This window comes from Tympanuchus pallidicinctus, unplaced genomic scaffold, assembly GCF_026119805.1.
Source record: "Tympanuchus pallidicinctus isolate F22 unplaced genomic scaffold, pur_lepc_1.0 scaffold3, whole genome shotgun sequence".
NCBI lineage: Eukaryota > Metazoa > Chordata > Aves > Galliformes > Phasianidae > Tympanuchus > Tympanuchus pallidicinctus.
Window position 1 is genome coordinate 71643852 of NW_026294747.1, and position 19005 is coordinate 71662856.

Consider the following 19005-nt stretch of genomic DNA (forward strand, 5'->3'; position numbering starts at 1 on the left):
TAAGCGCATCTCCCTGTTAATTTTTCATTTAATTTACAGAATGAGGGAGGGCAGACACCTAAGCTAATGTCCCCATATAATTATACAGTGCAAAAACGGGTGAGTCAAACTGGACTGCACTGCCTAACCTTGTCTCTGCAGCAACTCAAATCGCCCAGACTAACCTGCTGGCAGATGGGGCATCCTTAGCTCAAAGCTTGATTTTCAAGTCTACTTCTACCAGGCTGGATCAGCTAGTACAGAATAGTAAACAGGCTGGGCTAATTTCTTGGCAGGAGTCACACACTTCCTCACAATGTAGCAACTGAGACATTCCAAAATTGATTCATAGCATATGAGAAAGAGCTCCCCAGCTTCTCCATTCTGATTCTTCCATATAACCTATAAATTCAATACTGGGAAATAAGAGTAACTATCCTATCACCATCTGTTACCATGTAGCCCAAACACAGATACCTTAAAGTTAACAGAAGTCAAGTTAAAAAATTAGGGGTCCCCTTCATTCCTCCAGAACATTCTGACATTGAAAACCAGATACACGCATGCCACACCATCATAAGATGGTAAGTCTTATTTGAAAGCCATTCACCTCAGATGGGTACAGCTCAGTCAGGTAAGCCAGATGGTAGTGAACATTTATGAGAAAATTTGCAGGGGTTTATGCCCAAAGTGGTAAAACTGACGTTCCCAAAAATGAAGATTCATCAAAAGGGCTTCACAGCCCATGCTGGGAGTAATGATGTTGCACGTGTCATTTGAGCATATGTAAGCATTAACAACATTTTGACGAAGCATAAGGAGAGAATCATATAACCGCAAATGTCACTGGCATGCTGGAGGTCTTCAGTACCTACACTGGGACAAGCTTTGACTTTTAAGAGTGAACGCTGCATGTGTATATTCTCATATTAGCACCAGAGACCAACATTCTTGCCAGCCTGGATCCATAAAACCTTACATCAATTCAGGAGTACACTTGCACACCAACGATCTAGCAGTTGCTTGAAAGTAAGTGGTTGGTTATCTGGGCAGTCAGAGAAAGACACCACTACTCATTACATCCATACATTCCTCAAGTGTAGACACTGAACTGCACGATATTTTTATTATTCTCCATATAAGGTAAAAATAAAATAAAATAAAAAAAAAACCAACGACTTTAATGCAGGAAAACTAAAAGAGTATCTTTAAAAGTCACATCACACCACAAGGTATAACAACCTGTAGCACAGGTGGAAAGTAAGTAAAGCTTGGTAAATAACAGGCAAAACTGAAAACTAATACTATGAAAACAAAATAAACAAAAAAGAATTGCCCTGAGAGCATTTATTTTCATTCATAATCCTCACAAACCATCTTTCTTGCATTCCTCCCTCCTCCGTTGGTTCACCAAAGGGAAATGAGGCATAATACGATTGCGTGGACATTGCAGCCCAATCCCTGACTGCACGGTGTGAGGGAACGAAGGAAAACCTTTTGATACACCTTGACGATATGTTGTCCTCATGCTAAATCACTGCTGCCACTAACTTCCTATGCTGATTCTGCTGTTCATGCTGTTTCTTGCTAAGCCAACACATCCAAAGCAGCCTCAGAAAGGAGTCTAATCAAGGTCTACACTTCTGTTCTGCAGAAAATCCTCCAGCCACAACCTGCAGCTTCACTGCTGCACTGCTGGAGCAATCCTCAGAACACAGCACTGATCAATCACTTTGTCATCCTCCTTTGTGGTAAAGGGACAGCAAAGCAATCTTCCAGCAGTTTCTCTTCCTTCCCTTTCGCCTCCTCACTGCACCTTAGAAGTAGCAAACACAGCAGATCGTGCACAGTGTATTTTCTTTTACCCTGAAGTCTCTCTCCTGTATGACCATCATGTAGTGGGCCCATTTGCAATCAGATTTGACAACCCTGAAAAGTTATAAACAAAACATTCTTCTTCTTGTCTACAAAGAGTTCTCGAGAATCACAATAAAAAATAGGGTGTCTCAGAAGGTGTGTCAATGCTATTTAATTCCTATGTGAAAAGAAAAATACCTATAAAAACATAGGATATATGTGCATACTTGTACTCTTCAGTCCCTGTTTTTTTGTTTGTTTGTTTGTTTTGCAAGTTTACAGAGCTGGGTATTTACTCATAATTTCTGCTTTGCTGGCTTTCAGAAGTACATATCAGTGCATTCCTTTCCATACTCGGACTGCTCATCACACTGCTCAGTTTGGAACCACACATAGCACGTGGGAAATAAGTCTGAACTGGAAAAAGAGGTGGTACTTCTTAGGGAAAAACTGAACATAGCATGATGCCACAACTCCATCTTACAGTACTGCACCTATCTGCAAAGATATTCTTTCCTCTACTTGCTCTTTACTCTGCCCTCACAAAGTTCCACTTTCTCATTTCATGGTGTTGTTCAACATGCAGCCCATACAAAATACCATGTCCTGTAGGTAATCACTGTTTGCAGAAATAATCTCTGGATGAAGCTTTGTGGCCTGTGACAGGAAGGAGATCAGCTTAGACAGTCCTTTCTTGATTTAACCCATGAAATTTGCCTCAGAATCCTAGAATCACATAATAGCTGGGGTTGGGAGGGACCTTAGAGATCACCCAGTACCAATTCCCTGCATGAGCAGGTCTACCTTCAGTCAAGGCTTCATTCTAACAAGATTATTTATTTGTACAATTTCCATTGAGTAAAATGTCCCTTTCAAACATTTTTTTTTTTTATAAAAGCACCATTCACTGACCTATCCTACACAGACAAGTGACTCACCACAACTTACTGGGGAACATCAGGTAGAAATTAAAAAGCAATTTTTTCATCATGAACTAATGATCTGTATTTTTTAACAAGCAAAGTGCCATATAAACATTTTATATGGTATTTTACCTTCAAGAAAAATAAATAAATAAATAAAAATGAAGAGCCAATTTAACAACCTTTCAAACCAAAAGCTCTGAAGTTGCCATTCCCTGGATCGATCTGATCCATACAATCAAATGAGCAAAGCCTTAGAAGTAGACAAAAATTAGGCTTAGAGAAGCCAATGACAAACAATAACTGAAATGTTTGAACTAAAGCAGCACGAACATTTGTGGCAACAAAGACTTGCCCAAACATTAACTACTTGTTGCCAAATCTACAGGTTTCCAAAGAGTTGCAGCATCCGTAACGTTTTTGCCTTCATCTGCCTGTTTTCTATTTCAGCATGGTCTGATGACTGGACATTTGTTTGGAAACCACTATAAAGTATTCTAAAGCAATCTGTATGGCTATGGCAAAGCACAGTTTTTCAGAAAAAGCAGCTGCTGTATTTTCTGGAAAAACACACAACCCATTTTTAAGACTTGACCCCTGGTTCCTTCATCTCAGTGCTTCCAGTGACTTCAGTGAAGCCTCAGTACTGGAGGAGCACACAACGGCTGTGATTCCACAGCTGTAAGCTATCCAGGCTGCTTTTCAGTCACATAAAGCAGAGCGCCTTCCCCCCGGCTGCGTTGTTTTATATATCTGAAAGACAATTTTGAGAAATTATTACGGTTTTGCAAGGAAATTTGGGTATGTCATCATTACTAAACTGCTACGAAGTTTCATAGTTCCAGCTTTGTTACTGAACAGCTTCAAGACTCAGCATCTTCGTGCCACATCTCTTCTCCCACTGCAAGAAAACAAGAGCATATATGAACGACAGCAAAACTGAAGCCAAGTGAGTGATTGAGAAACTTGGTATTCTCTTATTTCTGGGAGAGTTACAGTGTAATTCTAAACTGCAGCATTCGGCGTGTCTCCTGAGCTTCCTTGCTGAAATATTACGATGGAAACTGCACAGCATCTGTGTTGCTTTTGGAAAGCATCACCTCACATCTGCTGTCTCTAGTGCAGAGCTTAAGTTCAGCATAAAAAGGTACTTTGTAAGAGGCAATAGGAGCCTGACAGAGGTAATTTACGGGCTCGCCCGGCTCTGCTGACCAGGCTGGTTCCGTTCTGCAGAGCTCTTGAATTGAAGCACGGCTCACAGCGCCGTCCTGCCCGCCGCTCTCCGTGTCCCAAGCACAGCACAGGACAGGTTTTCCACTCGCTGGACGCTGTTCGGTCTCCCAACACCTTACAGCAGGGAACCGGCCGTTTTAACTGAGCGCTCAGGGAACCGCGCGCTGCTCTGGGAGAAATAAATGTATACGATTGATTTCACAGCCTGGAACTGCCAAACACAGGAGCGCGCTGCCACGTCCTCAGCAGTTCCGTGTCACGTCCGAGCGCCGTCGCTCCCCTCAGGTGGGCTGGGGGCGAAGAGAACAGTTCTGCAAATTGCCGCAATGATTACACAGTGAACGCGTTTATCGCTTCGTTATTGCCCATTTCCTCCTCGCCGGGAGATCTGCGCGTCCATTTACATAGGGAGGTGAAAGGGGCGGCGGAGGATCCCGCCGGCAGAGGCAGCAAACTTCGGGCACCGCTATCCCTCCCGCCCCGCACCTCCGGCCCCAACGCGGCGCGTTCCCGCGCTCACAGTCATTACGGCCGCAGCGGGAGCTCCACGCGAGCGCGAAGCGCAACAGCGCCGCAATTAACAAACAAACGCCCCGGCCTGGGCGGACGGCAACCCCCCGGGACGGCCCCGCCGCGCACCGGCCCTTAAGGTGGTCCGGAGGGCAGCAATGCCACGGCGCGGAAAAGGATGGGGGGGGGGCGGGGAGGGAAGTAGACGAGACGGCTATCTCCCTCGGGGCCGGCCCCTCAGCCCGGGCGCAGCAGGAGGGGGGCCGCTATCGGCCCCGCACGGCGCTCACCCGCCTGAGCCCCAGCGGCCGGGAGCTGCTGCCCCCGGTGCCGCACGAGCCGTGCGGGAGCGCTGCGGCAGCCGCAGGGCGGGCAGCCGGCGGCCGTTCACCTGCCGGGACGCGACGGTGTGCGCGTGTGGCGCTGCTGCGGGAGCGAGTCCACAGCACAACGGCTCGGTGGCATGTCAGCGAAGGCGCGGCAGTGCACTTATGTTTGAAACTCCGCATTTCAGACACCCCCGTGTTACCGCCGCGTACTTCTCCCTCTTACCCCCACAGTGGCAACGCTGCCCTTCAGCAGAGCCGCGCGCAGAGAACTCGTGCGCGCTGAGCCCGGCCGGGGGCACGTGCGGAGCGCGGAGGTCAGACTACGGCCATCCCCTCAGAGCCCCGCGCTGCCGAACCCCGGCTCCACCGAGATCTCCCGCGGAGCAAAGCGCGCGGCGCGCAGAAGCAGCTCATGGAGCAGAACCACGCTTTGCCACTCAGGGAGACGGCCCGCAAAAAGCACAACGCTCCCGCAGCGGAAAGGCCGTACAGGGCACAACGCACCGGGACCCACCGGCCGCTCCACCTTAAGGCGGGCCGGGGGTCGATTCCGCTCTCACCGCCCAGACTGGAGCGATTGGCGGCCAGGGCGGCGGGGGCGGGGCCCGGCGGCGTTTGCTATAAATATTCATGAGAGCGCGGCGGCCGGACTGGCGCTGCCGGGGCTGAGGAGCGAGAAGTTGCGCGGAGGCGCTGCCGCGCTCAACCCCGCGGCTCAGGTGGCGTGATCGCGACTGGTGCGCCCGCGGCTGGAACCAGAGCGGAGTGAGCGGCGGCCCGGCCCGGCTGGCGGCCGTCTGCGAAGCGCAGCATTCGTGCGGGCGGCGGGACGGTCCGCTCCGGCGGCCGCTGCACCGGCTCCGCCGCTGCTCGGGGCGGCGGGAGCGCGGCGCCGCGGGGCGCAGCGCCTCGTCCCGGGGCCGCCTCGGCCATATTGAGCGCGCCGCTCGGGGGCTGGGAGCGAAACTTCTCTTCGCGGCCGCAACAGCTCTCCCGCAGCCCGGAGACATGCGAGGCCGGCTGAGCGGCCTCTCCTGAGCGGAGCAAACCCTCTCCCCCCCCCTCCTCCGCCGGGCACAGCGCCCGCGGGGCCGCCCCCTCACCTGCCGGGGCCGCGGAGCGGGACGGGAGGAGGGGAGGCGGCCGGGCCCGCCGCCGCCGGCGCCCAGCATGGAGTGGAGCTACCTGTTGGCCGTCACCCCGCTGCTCGCCGCCCTGGCCCTGCTGCAGCGCGCCGGCTGTGCCGCCGCCTCAGCCGCTGCCGCCTCGTCGTCGTCCTCTTCGTCGTCGTCGTCGGCTAAGGAGCTGTCGTGCCAGGAGATCACCGTGCCGCTCTGCAAGGGCATCGGCTATAACTACACCTACATGCCCAACCAGTTCAACCACGACACGCAGGACGAGGCCGGGCTGGAGGTGCACCAGTTCTGGCCGCTGGTGGAGATCCAGTGCTCCAGCGACCTGCGCTTCTTCCTCTGCAGCATGTACACCCCCATCTGCCTGGAGGACTACAAGAAGCCGCTGCCGCCCTGCCGCAGCGTCTGCGAGCGGGCCAAGGCGGGCTGCGCGCCGCTCATGCGCCAGTACGGCTTCGCCTGGCCGGACAGAATGCGCTGCGACCGGCTGCCGGAGCAGGGCAGCCCTGACACACTCTGCATGGACTACAACCGCACCGACCTCACCACGGCCGCGCCGCCGCCCGCCAAGCCTCCCCTCCGCGGCGCCCGGCCCGGCGGCCCCGCCAGGGCGCCCCCCCCCGCCGCCGCCGCGCCCCCCGCCGAGGCCCCGCGCCCGCCGCCGCCCTGCGAGCCGGGCTGCCAGTGCCGCGCGCCCATGGTGTCGGTGTCCAGCGAGCGGCACCCGCTGTACAACCGCGTGAAGACGGGGCAGATCGCCAACTGCGCGCTGCCGTGCCACAACCCCTACTTCAGCCCCGACGAGCGCGCCTTCACCGCCTTCTGGATCGGCCTGTGGTCCGTGCTCTGCTTTCTCTCCACCTTCGCCACCGTCTCCACCTTCCTCATCGATATGGAGCGCTTCAAGTACCCCGAGCGGCCCATCATCTTCCTGGCCGCCTGCTACCTCTTCGTCTCGCTGGGCTACCTGGTGCGCCTGGTGGCCGGCCACGAGAAGGTGGCGTGCAGCGGCGGCGCGGGGGCGGGCGGCGCGGGGCCCGGCGCGGCGGGGGCGGGCGGCGGCGCTGCGGCGGGGGCGGCGGCGGCGGGGGGGCGCGGGGCGGCGGGCGGCGCGGCCGAGCTGCAGCCCGAGCTGGCGGTGGCCGAGCACGTGCGCTACGAAAGCACGGGGCCGGCGCTGTGCACCGTGGTCTTCCTACTCGTCTACTTCTTCGGCATGGCCAGCTCCATCTGGTGGGTCATCCTCTCCCTCACCTGGTTCCTGGCCGCCGGCATGAAGTGGGGTAACGAGGCCATCGCCGGCTACGCGCAGTACTTCCACCTGGCCGCCTGGCTGCTCCCCAGTGTCAAGTCCATCGCCGTACTGGCGCTCAGCTCCGTGGACGGCGACCCGGTGGCCGGCATCTGCTACGTGGGCAACCAGAGCCTGGAGAACCTGCGGGGCTTCGTGCTGGCGCCGCTGCTCATCTACCTGGCCATCGGCTCCATGTTTCTGCTCGCCGGCTTCGTCTCGCTCTTTCGCATCCGCAGTGTCATCAAGCAGCAGGGCGGCCCCACCAAGACTCACAAGCTGGAGAAGCTGATGATACGCCTGGGCCTCTTCACCGTGCTTTACACTGTGCCGGCCGCCAGCGTGGTCGCCTGCCTCTTTTACGAGCAGCACAACCGACCCCGCTGGGAGGCCACGCACAACTGCCCTTGCCTGCGCGACCAGCAGCCCGACCAGGCCCGCCGACCCGACTACGCCGTCTTCATGCTCAAGTACTTCATGTGCCTGGTGGTTGGCATCACCTCCGGCGTCTGGGTCTGGTCCGGCAAGACCCTCGAGTCCTGGAGAGCCCTGTGCACCCGCTGCTGCTGGGCCAGCAAAGGTGCTGCTGTGGCTGGGGTTGCTGGAGCTGGAGCAGGCGGGCAGGCTGCCATCGCTGCTGCTGGAGGACTTGGGGCCGGTGGAGGCGGCTCCCTGTACAGCGATGTCAGCACCGGCCTGACGTGGAGGTCTGGCACTGCCAGCTCCGTCTCCTACCCCAAGCAGATGCCTCTGTCTCAAGTGTGAGGAGCGGGAAAAGAGGCCATAGGTTAGGGAGTGAGGGACACTGGCCTGCCTGAAATGCCCCCTCACTGTTTGGTGCCATTAATGAACCACTAATGGTCCTTATTAGCCACAGCTTGTATAGAACAATGCAGCTGGCAGAGGCCCCAGGCTCCAGCCCCCTCCTCCTTCCCTTCCATTCATATGCAGGGAGCATGTACTTCAAGGAGCCAGCATATTATTTTGCTGGCAGAGGAGGGCAGGGGCTCACCCGTGTCTTGCAGAGGGCAAGGCAGAGCAGCTCCTGATTTACTCTGGACTATCAGCAGCTCGTGGGAGGGAGAGAATTCCTCCCCCATCCCAAAGAGGGAGTTTGCTGGAACTACAGGTTTTTGGGATATCGATGACCAGGCAAATGCCTTATAACACAGACTGAATCAAAACATGTCTTAATTATACACCCCAGCTAAATACGGGTTTCCTACACTAAAGGATGTATTTATATAATTATTTGTTACCTTGTACAGATGTGTAAAATATGTATATATCCAAAGCTATACAGTCTGTAAATTTTTTGTAAAAAAGTTTAGAGGCTACCCCTGTAAGAGCAAATATGAGTATTCTATTTTGTCAATAAAATGACTTTTGATAAATGATTTCTTCAAGCTTTTCCTCTACTCCTGCTCTGGTTATTGCAGCAGCTGTGTCTGTGGGTGGTTCTCACTGGCTGGGTCAAGAGGGCTGAAGGAGGGAGCTCCTCTAGTCCTTCTGAGTTATAGATGGCCAGCTACGTTAAGGGAGTGGAATATCCCAGCATAAGAAAAAACAAGTGATTCTAAAAAGTGTTTGCCAGAACCAGGAGTACCTCACCACAGCTCCCTGGTTTTCAATGAGTGTCTTCAAACCAAATCTGTTTTGAAGTCCTTACGTGGCTTAAGTAGCCTTACAGAATGGGTGTTATTTCAAGAATGTGGACACGCACCTCATATCTGTGCTTTTGTAAGCACCTGCCTTTGCAGGGATGCACGCTCATGTGTACAAGGTTCATGTTTTAAATTCATCCATCGCATACTACGCGAGAACAGTGACTTGAAATTTCTTAGATCTCCGTCCTTAACAGATTAAACTAACATCTTAACCTTTCATACTTAACTTTTGTATATCAAATATGGTCCTTTTTCAAGAGAAAAGGCATTGTTCTTCTGTCAGGACTAAGCTAATTTATTTGAGCAGAAGGCTGTTGAATTAACAGAAGAATGCTTTGGCAATTGTTGAACTTTTTACCTGTCTGCCCAGTGGCTCAGAACATCATTCCTTTAAGAGGAGCTAAATGAATAGGGTTAATCTGTAGGGAACTTGGTTTCTTTTGAGTTTGGGAAAACTTTGATCTTTTCTCTTCACCAAACGTGATGTATAGTCTGAAGTTTCTTTCCCTGCTGCCTGGTTCCTCTTGTTGCAGACCAATTGGCCACCATGGAGCCTTAAAGTTCTTCAATTAAAGGGACATGGGACTTTTTTTTTTTTTTTTTTTTTTTTTTTTACTTTATTTTAAGAGGAAGACTTGTAACAGTTAGTGAACACCAGAGGGAAAAGGGAGAACAGCCTTTTAAACAGCTTTTCCCTGCATTGTTAGCCAGACTGCAGGCAGCAAGGCATGGCTTGGAGCATTATAGAAAAGAGCTATGAATGCCCTACAGGTGGTCTGCTCACATAATCTCCCCAATTTAAAACATTTTCCTTTACAGGACAATTGCATTACAAAACTCCCTTCTCTTTTGCTCCTAATTGAACCAAAGAACAACTGCAAGATTTTCTTTAAAAAAACAGAGTGTCTTTAAAAAGAAAAAAAAAGAAAAAAAAAAAAGAATCTAAATCCTAATTTCGTTTCTAAAATAGGATCACTGAGAATGCAAAGAGTAAAAAACCACATTAAACGTTTTTCTGTTCCAGGTATTTTTATGCCTTCTGCTTATATTCTGTCGAATTAGCAATAATTTAAAAGCAATTGGTTAGGTTGTGCGTTAGCAATGAAAAGATAGCCCCAGGTCCCTTATTAACCTGTCAATCATGGTAAGAGATGGGCAGCTACCCTGCTAATGACACAGATATCAATCATTATTTGTGGGAAAAACCTTGTTCCATTGAGCACTGACTTGATTATTTGGTGTCCCTTTCAAAGTTCCCATGGCTCAATAGAGACTTCCACTTCTACAGAGTTACCCAAATCATGAAAAGAAGTGAAAATGTCCATCTTTGACTCTTGGGAGAGAAAAATTTTCAATTCTTGATTGTAAAGTATGTTCCACTGAGATTTGTGCTTGCTGCCTGTGTATATACTAGTCAATCAGAATACTGACCTGTGTTGCTTAAACAGGCCAGTTTTACCTTAGTATTTTCCTTTAGGTGAGCTATATTGTGCTGCTGGAACCTTCTTTTAACAGTTGTTACAGCATTTAAAGCAAGGCAGTCCTACCATTATCAGTGGGGTTACAGTATAGGTTTTCTTTCTGCTGGGGAATCCCATGCATGTAGCAAGGAAGGGAAGCTGAAACTATTTGGTGGGAGTTTGTTAGATAAGTCTCTTGCAGACTGCTGGGATGTGCTGCTGGTGCTGAGATTAAAACATTTCTCAGAAACTGATAGGAAGTAGTTGTGTAGCTCAGTTGTGTAGCTACTCTGGAATCAGCAAAGAGGTGCTGCAGGTGAACACAGCCAGGGAAGCAGTCTCAGAACTAGTTAGGTTACCAAGATGCCTACCGGGGCACTAATGAGTGCAAAAGCACTGACTGAGCAATAACACAAAGGTTAAACAAAGATGAGATAGAATTTAACTTGCTGGAAGCCCAGACACAGGGAAACAGTGCTGGAGAAGAAATTTTTGTGAATCAGCATAGATCTCATGTATAAGAAAGGAGGGAGGGGGGAGGGGGAGAAGGCATCCTGGTATACAAGATACATAAATCCACAGCTACACCAATGCATGCATTGAGTTGCACACTAATTTATGAGGTCTGATGGTAAACCTGCCTTCTCCCTTGAACTGCCACAGAACTGCTAACAATAGTCCCAGCAGACAGTGAGCCAAACACTTCTCACAGAGCAGAAGGGTTCCAGGCACCCGTGGTACTGGCTCACCTGTGGGCAGAAGCAACATCCACAGCAGCCCACGAGAGCCTCCCGATCATCAGTGGTGTGGCTCCGTAGCACAACCTGAACAGCAGCGACTGGAGGGCTGGGTAGGGGGCAACCGAGAACCTCCCACAGCTCACAGAAAGGTTTAACTGCTTCATTCAGGAGAGTGACTAAGCTAGCAGAGAAGCATGGGTTGGGATTTTTTTTCTTCCTTATTAAGCAGCATACCTTTTGAACGTTCCTTTTCTTTCCAGGACCCTTCCCTCCTTTACATGTTCCTGCTCCAAAAGGAAATCCTATGGATTAGCCTCCTCCTGCTGTAATGACTGAATAATCCCGTGGCCTCCAAAGGAGCTAACCCAGCTGCCTGCTGGCTTTTTAAAGAGGCAGAGCTGCCCAGGTGTGCTGCAGAGCACTCGGGAGGGACACCTTCCCTGGAGCTAATGGAAATGGTCTGCAACCTGCTCCAAAACTTCAGTGGTTCTGGGAGAACTTTTATGAAGCTTTGATAAGCAATTGTCACAAAAGGGAAAAGACTTTGGACAGGGAAATTCTTATAAATTGAAATAATGTGATTGTGGCCAAGTATTCTGGAGTATATTTTATAGTTCCTGCAATGAAATGCCTATGAAGGCTGAGACTGGTACGCAAAGGGTCTTTTTTTTTTTTTCCTTTTTCTCCAATGCAGTATCTAAAAATCAAAATATTGTGGTGCTCACCCATTAGTGAGTTTCTCCAAGGTGATGAATCAGTCTTAATAGGTCTCACAGGTGTGGATAAGAAATGTGGGCATAAAATTTGACGTGAGGTACACTGGCTACATAACACTGGGAAAAACAGTGACAATGAACAGTCAGAAAACAAGAAAAAAACCACAAAAGTAACATACTCTTGGAGTGAAAGCTCACCTACAGCTGAGACCATGCTGTAGGGAAGCTCAGTGTGGCACAGGCAAAGCAGCTTATAGAATTGCAACCAGTTTCCAAAGTACTGGTTACAACACGAAAGTAGCATGTCTTGCTCCTGCCCTTGTGCCCAGAGCCATGCTGAAGGCACACTCTGTTTCTCCAGGTACGCACTTCTTGCATTGTGGAATTACCCATCCCTGGCCTAGCAGGCTGCAGATGAGGAACAGCCTCCCTCTGTTTCCCATCCTGGCCATGTTCCCTCTTTTTCCCCCTTTATACCAAAACTGAACGGTACTGAAAAGACTGCACGCCTCTTCCCACACTTCAAGAGGCTGGGCAGCAAATGTCACCATGGAAAAAACAGGGTGATCCTTAGGAGAGTATGGAAAGTGCTGTACGGATGATGGTCTGTGGGAGAAATATCAGACAGGGCAGAATCCCTGAACGTGGTTGTGCAGGCAGTCTTTAAGAAAACCGGATTAGCAATGCTCTATTTATTTAGCCGCTTACAAATGGCCGTCATTACTGTAATCAGGTATATGAATTTCACTGGTTCAGCAGAGGGGTTCACCCATCTTAAATGCTTGGTGGAATGGAAATACTCAGTGTCTGGTATTAAAATGCGGAGCCGTCATCGCAGGTGATTAAGGACAGTCAAATCACTCCAGAAACTGGTACCTGAGGTCAGGAGCCAACCCGAGATTTTTGAAGGCTGATGTAACACCTTCTCACTCCCACAAGCCCTTTATCTGGGATCTCAAAACACTTTACATTCATCAGTGAATTAACAGTCAAATTTCTTCTTGCGAGACAAAAATTGCAGCAATACTCGGGCTAATTAAGTGTACGTGCCAAGTCTAGAAGAAGAACCTGGACTTGCCGGCCCTGATCAGCGCACTTTACGAGCGCACTCTGACACGTCGTCCGCGTCACGGCCGTGCGGCAGCGCCCTCCGCTGGGCGGCGGGCGGAACTGCAGCCAGAGGCGGAGCTGCGCGGCTCTGCTGCCGGCCTGCATCCCGGGCCGCGTTTCCCGCGCCTCTGCTCTTCGCATTCCCGTCACCGCATCCCTACACTGCAGTACCGTCCCTTCCGCTGCTCCAGCAGGAGCCTGCGGCTGTTCTCATGTTGCTGCCCGCCTCTTTCATAGCTCCAACAGCCCCGGGCCCTCTGCCCCAGCCCACGCAGCCTATGTTTTTTAATATGCGTTACAGGAAGATGGGTCTTTTTCAAGCATTGTTGTACTTCATATGATTTATGGGATGCTTCATACATGCTTTACGTGTTAGCAGTGTGTTCTTTCCTCCAAATTGCTAAAATACACCTCCGATTTTTTTTTTTTTAATAGAAAGCTTGATAGTCTTTGTTATTATTTCTGCTTGAAGCAGTCCACGAGAGAGGTCTGTAGATCAGCCACAGTGTCCCATTTTTATATCTTCTGGAATTAGACATGGCCGTTTTGGTGCCATGAGCCAGGGTGACCCAGGAGGCATGTCTGGCACGGCACGCTCACTGCTGCTCCGGGGCTGAAATGGGAATGGCCTCATTCGATGCAAATCAAAGAATGCAGCAATTTGCCTTATGAAGCAAAATGCTTTCCTTGGCCGCCTGACCAAAAGTGGGTGGGAATAAAATGAAACCTGGCTTTTTGGAAGGCGAGGGACGGTTTGCCATCCAGCTCCAGGCTTGCAGCTCTGTGCCGTGCTCCTGTACGCTGCTGCCATCTGGAGCCACAGCGCAGAGCTGGGCAGCAGCAATGTGCTCCTGTGCACAACACTTTCACCACTGTGATCTTTAAGCTGAAATTACTTTTTTTTTCCCCCCTAAAACTCTAGGGAAGCAATATTTTGCCTGTAGTAATTAGGAAAACCACAGTTTTCCAGGATATAGAGCAGGACGTAGGAATAGTCAGCCCAGGAAACCAGAGGCCCACGAGGAGTTTTGCTGCTGCCATCCTCCAGCTCATTAGTGTACCAGAATTGTGTGTTGTTTTTAGCGGCTGAAGAGTTATTTATGGCTTCTATGTTCTCAAGCCAAAGTGAGTGAGGGGTGCAGCCGGGGCAAACGCATCAGAGCAATGCAAATCACTGACAAGGCATCATGAATGCAAGCTGAGCAGAATTTAAATACAATCCATGAATGAGAGGAAAGATTTGCATGAAGGAAAGAATCATTAGAATCTGATTTAACAAGCAGTGTATAAAATGGGCCTTTGCAGCTTAACATGAAGTAAAGCACATTCACGTTATACATTCCTAATGAAAAACAAAAACAAAAAAAGCACAAAATCACAAAACCCCTAATTTATTAGTAGAGTTTGGAATAGAAACGGTTTTCACAGAATACCTTTAGATCCTGATTCAGAAACTTGTGCTTGATTGCTTTCTTGAATAGAAGTGGATCATAAGATGTAGGGTGGCAGGGACTATTTAAGTGCATGCCAAACTCCTATTGATTTGAGTGAGATTTTAAAAGATGCTTAAAATAAGAATGTGCTTAAATGTTGGTCTGAACAAGAGTGCTTTTCTGAATTAGGGTTTAAGTCATAAATTTACACAGTGCTTTCACATGCAATTCCTTCTGGGAAAATAGGAGAGATTAGAATTAGGTATTAAAATATGAACACAAATATAATAAATGTGCATAGAATTCTATATAAATATGTATTTCTGCTTGTCATAAAAGAACTTAATGAAGAATTACTCAGGACAGAATTTTCTGTAAGGTTCAAAAGCCGACAGAGAAAAAAATCTGTGAACATTCACAGGGCAACTTGCATAGATTCCATACTGATTTAATCCCAGCTGAATAATCGCAGATTTTTAAGATAAGGTTAGATGTAGATAGTGGCAGTCTCTTGGAAAAGGGCTATGCTACTCTGCATTAAGCGATATGATATTCTGTCCTTAAGAAAATAAAAACTGTCTTGAAGAAACTCCCGCTGGTTATCATTTCCAGTCAGTGGCCACAAACAATGGGCAACAAACTTTAAATTAGCATCTCCTATAGTGCAATGTGTCTGAGTATTTTTCAAAGCAGTGAGTGCAGTGGCAGACTCTGATATGCTGTATTTCCTGATAATAGCTGATTGTGTATTTCTGTCAATTCTGGACAATCTTTTAGTTTTTATTTAAGCATTAATTGATCTATGTAATTGCATCTCTTAGCATATTCCTGTAACACCACAGTGCTTCTTTTTGTGTAACTGTGGTCCCTCTCAAGTGAGTTATTAGCAGCAATACACATGAAACTTGCAAGAACTCTGCCAGTGTGTGCCAATATTGGCTGTGCTTGTGAATGTTAGACTTTGTGTCAGTTCTTCCTGTGGCATTGTGTAAGTTTTCAGAATGCTGCAGCGGAGATCTGCAATATGCCTTTTGGAAATCTCTGAAATCTATGATTGCTGTGCTTTTGTTTTTCTGCTCTTCTCCTAAGTCTACCAAGAAAATGTTCAACAAAAGGTATTTCAGCTCAATAGCAATGCTGTTCTCCTGACTGCTTTCTCTGTCTTTGGTTGAGCAAAAGCAGTATCCCATTTGGTAAAAGGCAGCAGTCCCAGAGTCCTTTGGCTCTAATCATTGCTTACACATTTCTTGATATTTTCATACTCTCAGTTTTTACTCCTTATCTCTCCCCCTGCCAGTGCCACGCTTAGTGAAGGACACAGTTGAGCTCAGGACTAATGTAGCAGCGGTGGGAGTGTGGGCACCTCCCTCACAGATAGGCACTGAAATATAGGTAGGCTACTCTCCTGCCCTGAGAGTCTGGCAATTCTTTTTATCTGTTACAGCTCTGTTGTAACATCTGAATTTTTCACTGATACATTCTCTAATTGCTGTTTCCTCCATTTTTTGGGCTGTATCATGCCTTTGCATGAGCTAGTACAACTTCCAGTTTTGACTGCTCAATGGAGAGGAAGCTTCTCAGCCAGCGGCCTCTGACCCACTCAGGAGCACTCAGTACATTGATTCTGGGGATTTGGGAGTGGTTATTCTTAATTGGATCTTTGATTGATTACTTAAAATGTGTTATTTTAGTGTCATCTTTTTTTGGCTGTTTCCATATCTGTAATGATATCCGTGCTCTGTTGTTCTTGTTTGTTTGCTTGTTTTATTATTCTTTGCAGTAAATTAGTTCTCTATTCTTTATTTTACACTTCAAAATTTATTTTGAGGCAGCTTCATTTCCTGACAACCATTTAGGGAGGCTATTGGTTTTATTTCTGTTTGCTTCTTCAATTTTCTTCACTTATCCAAACTGTAGGCTGGCTTAAAGTGCTTAAGCATATCTTTAAACCATGTAAATTCCAACAGTTCCTCTAGAGAGCAGCAAATATGTTCAAATAAAATATTAACACGATTCAACATAATGTTTGGTGAAACACTATTAATTGAAATAGCTAAGCACTGATAAAGAGCAAAGAGCAGTGAGGAATGGAGGTCCTGCACACAAGTTTGGCCTTTTTAAGCACTACCTGAGAACTGCCTTAGCACTCACTGTGGATGCAGTCCCCTAATGTGCTGCTTGACCCTAACCCCTACTTTGCAACATAGGAGGAAAGCAATGGGGGTGCAGCCTGGGCTGGGCACCAGATCTGTGGGCTATAAACTCTCCTGTCCTTACTCACACAGGACTGCGAGCCAAGAGGAAGCACTCCATTTCCAAAAACACCCACAGGCTGTCTGTTCCTCATGGTCAGTAGGTGTCTGACAGATGGGACTCTGTCTCCTGTGTGCACAGGGTTTAAGGGAACTTGGCACCACACAGCGAGGCACAGATACTTGTTTTTTATGAAAAATAGTCAAAGTAATGAAAAGTCTTCCCAGCTGTAGACCTCTTCAGACTAATACCACCATGTGTTTGGCCCTAAATAATACATAAATCTTTAAAAGAAGGACAAAGCCCCCTTTGTTCTTTAAGATCAGTCTCCAAAGGAAGATTGACAGCTGCCTGCCTAAGCACTTGGACAGCTGACACAGATGTAACAGCAAAGTGAATTCAGTCTAATGGGAAAATCCATGAAAGAGTGTTTTCAAAATCCTCTCATGCTTGCAGGGCTGTTTTTGGGCGGATTTTGTGATAGTAATGCTTCTTGGCCTGTGCTGGAGTTTGTACAGATGTCTAAAGCAGCTTTTGCAAAGGTTTTTCTCACAGATATAAGCCTGGCCAATTGAGCCAACTTAAGTCATCCCAGATCTCCACGAGGTCTGTAACCACAGCAGAGGAATTCCCCCTTCCTGTTCTCTGTGGACTTAAGTAAGTTTTGTCAACACACCCACCCTTCCTGATGGCATTTGTTTCCAGTTACTGGGTACTGAGGTATAAAATCAGAGCCTCTTTCCCCAGATTAGCAGTTAAATGCAAAATACTAAGAGGCAGCACTGGATGGACAGAAAGCAGTCAGTGTAAGCTAATGCCAAGGCCACAGCAAAGGAAGGTGCTGAAATCCCTTCTGGGAAATAGACTTAGCATGGACTGAGGCATGACTGGACAAAGTTGGAGGGGCTGGAAGAGCAGGATAGGGTATATATGTATCTTATCTTGCTTGAACACTCTTAAGAACACTCACCTCACCCCAAAATATTCACATAATACAGGGAAAGGAGGGAAGGAATCAATTCAGGCCACAAGGGGAAAAGCAACAGAGGGAATGCTCTCTATGGTAGGTAAAACCATGTTTATTGTCATTTTTTTCCCTGCTTCTTGGGTAACTAACCTCTTAAATACCAGGAAGTTTCTTTGGTAACTGCATAGCACTGGCTGGCTTCTGCTGGTGGGTTGTATGCCCACAGAGTCAGATACAATCAGTGCAGCAACACAGGCAGGCTGGTAAACAAGTTCTGCCTCATTTCTGGAAGCACAGATTGCAAAAGAACCTGGAAATGGTGGGAGCTGTAGTGCTGCTAGGCAGTGAAGGCTGTAGCTTTTTGAGTTGTGATCTGGCAGCCCCGTGTGGGATGCAGCTGAAAGTACTCAGAAAACACAGCCTTCTGCTTCGTGGAACCCACCTGGTACCGAGGGAGAAGCAAAAAGTATTGCCCAGTGCTGTCCACAGGTGTTAGAACAGAAGTAAGCAGCCTAAGAGCTTCGCTGAAACCAGACCTCTGTCTTCAGTTCATAGGCACTTTGGGTCATGCCAGACAAAAGATTTTCAAGAGGTAAAATATATTAAGCCAAATTGTTTCTGGGACAGATCTTTTTAGAAATATTTTAGGAATCTCATCTAGGAATAAATCTACTGTAGCAACAGATCTTTTTTTTGGGGGGGAGGTGGAGGGAGAAATATTGTCCTGAGGAGGAATGAAATCCCAACCACCAAGTTAAAATCAAGTTGGTAACATTTTAAGAATTTCTGGTGAAGTACAAAAGCCAAATAAATACGAACCATGACACTGTTGTTTTAAAGGTTGTCTCCTGGTTGTTCTTGTGACTAAAGCTGATAAAATATATCTCTCAGACATAGAGACACAGGTAATTTGTCTAGATTTTTTGATAAATTATTTCTTCTTTATCCACACGCTTGCATGGTTTCTATTGCAATAGACCATGAAAATTGAGACAGACTTTTTCTGAGCTGAAAGAGCTGTGTGTATCAGTTCCAGGCTAGGAAGCTGACAGTTGTTGCAACCTCTATTTTCAATGCAAAAAAAAACCAAACAAGCCACACACTAAAATGCTTTGTTTAGATCATTTCTTAATTTAGTCTTTTGAATATCAAATAGTGTTACTCTCCACAGGAGCATAAAATTTGCTGCAGTTCAAATTCTGTTGTTTTCTCCAGTCGGAAGAAAGATTGGGATCTTTCCTAGACTGTGCATGGAGGAATATGTAAAAGTCTCTGGTGAAGCTGTGTGAACAGCTATCTATTGGTGCACCACATTCCATAAATTGTGTTAGATATATTCCAAGTTTATGTTCACATTTCTTTAGGAAGAGGCTTGCTGAAGCAGGAGAAAAGTGTGGATTTTTG

The 19005-nt window shown here is 48.0% G+C and overlaps 1 protein-coding gene across 1 annotated transcript; it reads left to right on the forward strand.

Moving 5' to 3' along the window:
* Window positions 1-5762: 5762 nt before the first annotated feature.
* FZD8 (frizzled class receptor 8) lies at window positions 5763-8652 on the forward strand. The gene has a single exon (XM_052692916.1). It carries the CDS (start codon window positions 6002-6004, stop codon window positions 8018-8020), a length of 2019 nt encoding a protein of 672 aa, XP_052548876.1. The 5' UTR covers window positions 5763-6001; the 3' UTR covers window positions 8021-8652.
* The last annotated feature ends 10353 nt before the right edge of the window (window positions 8653-19005 follow it).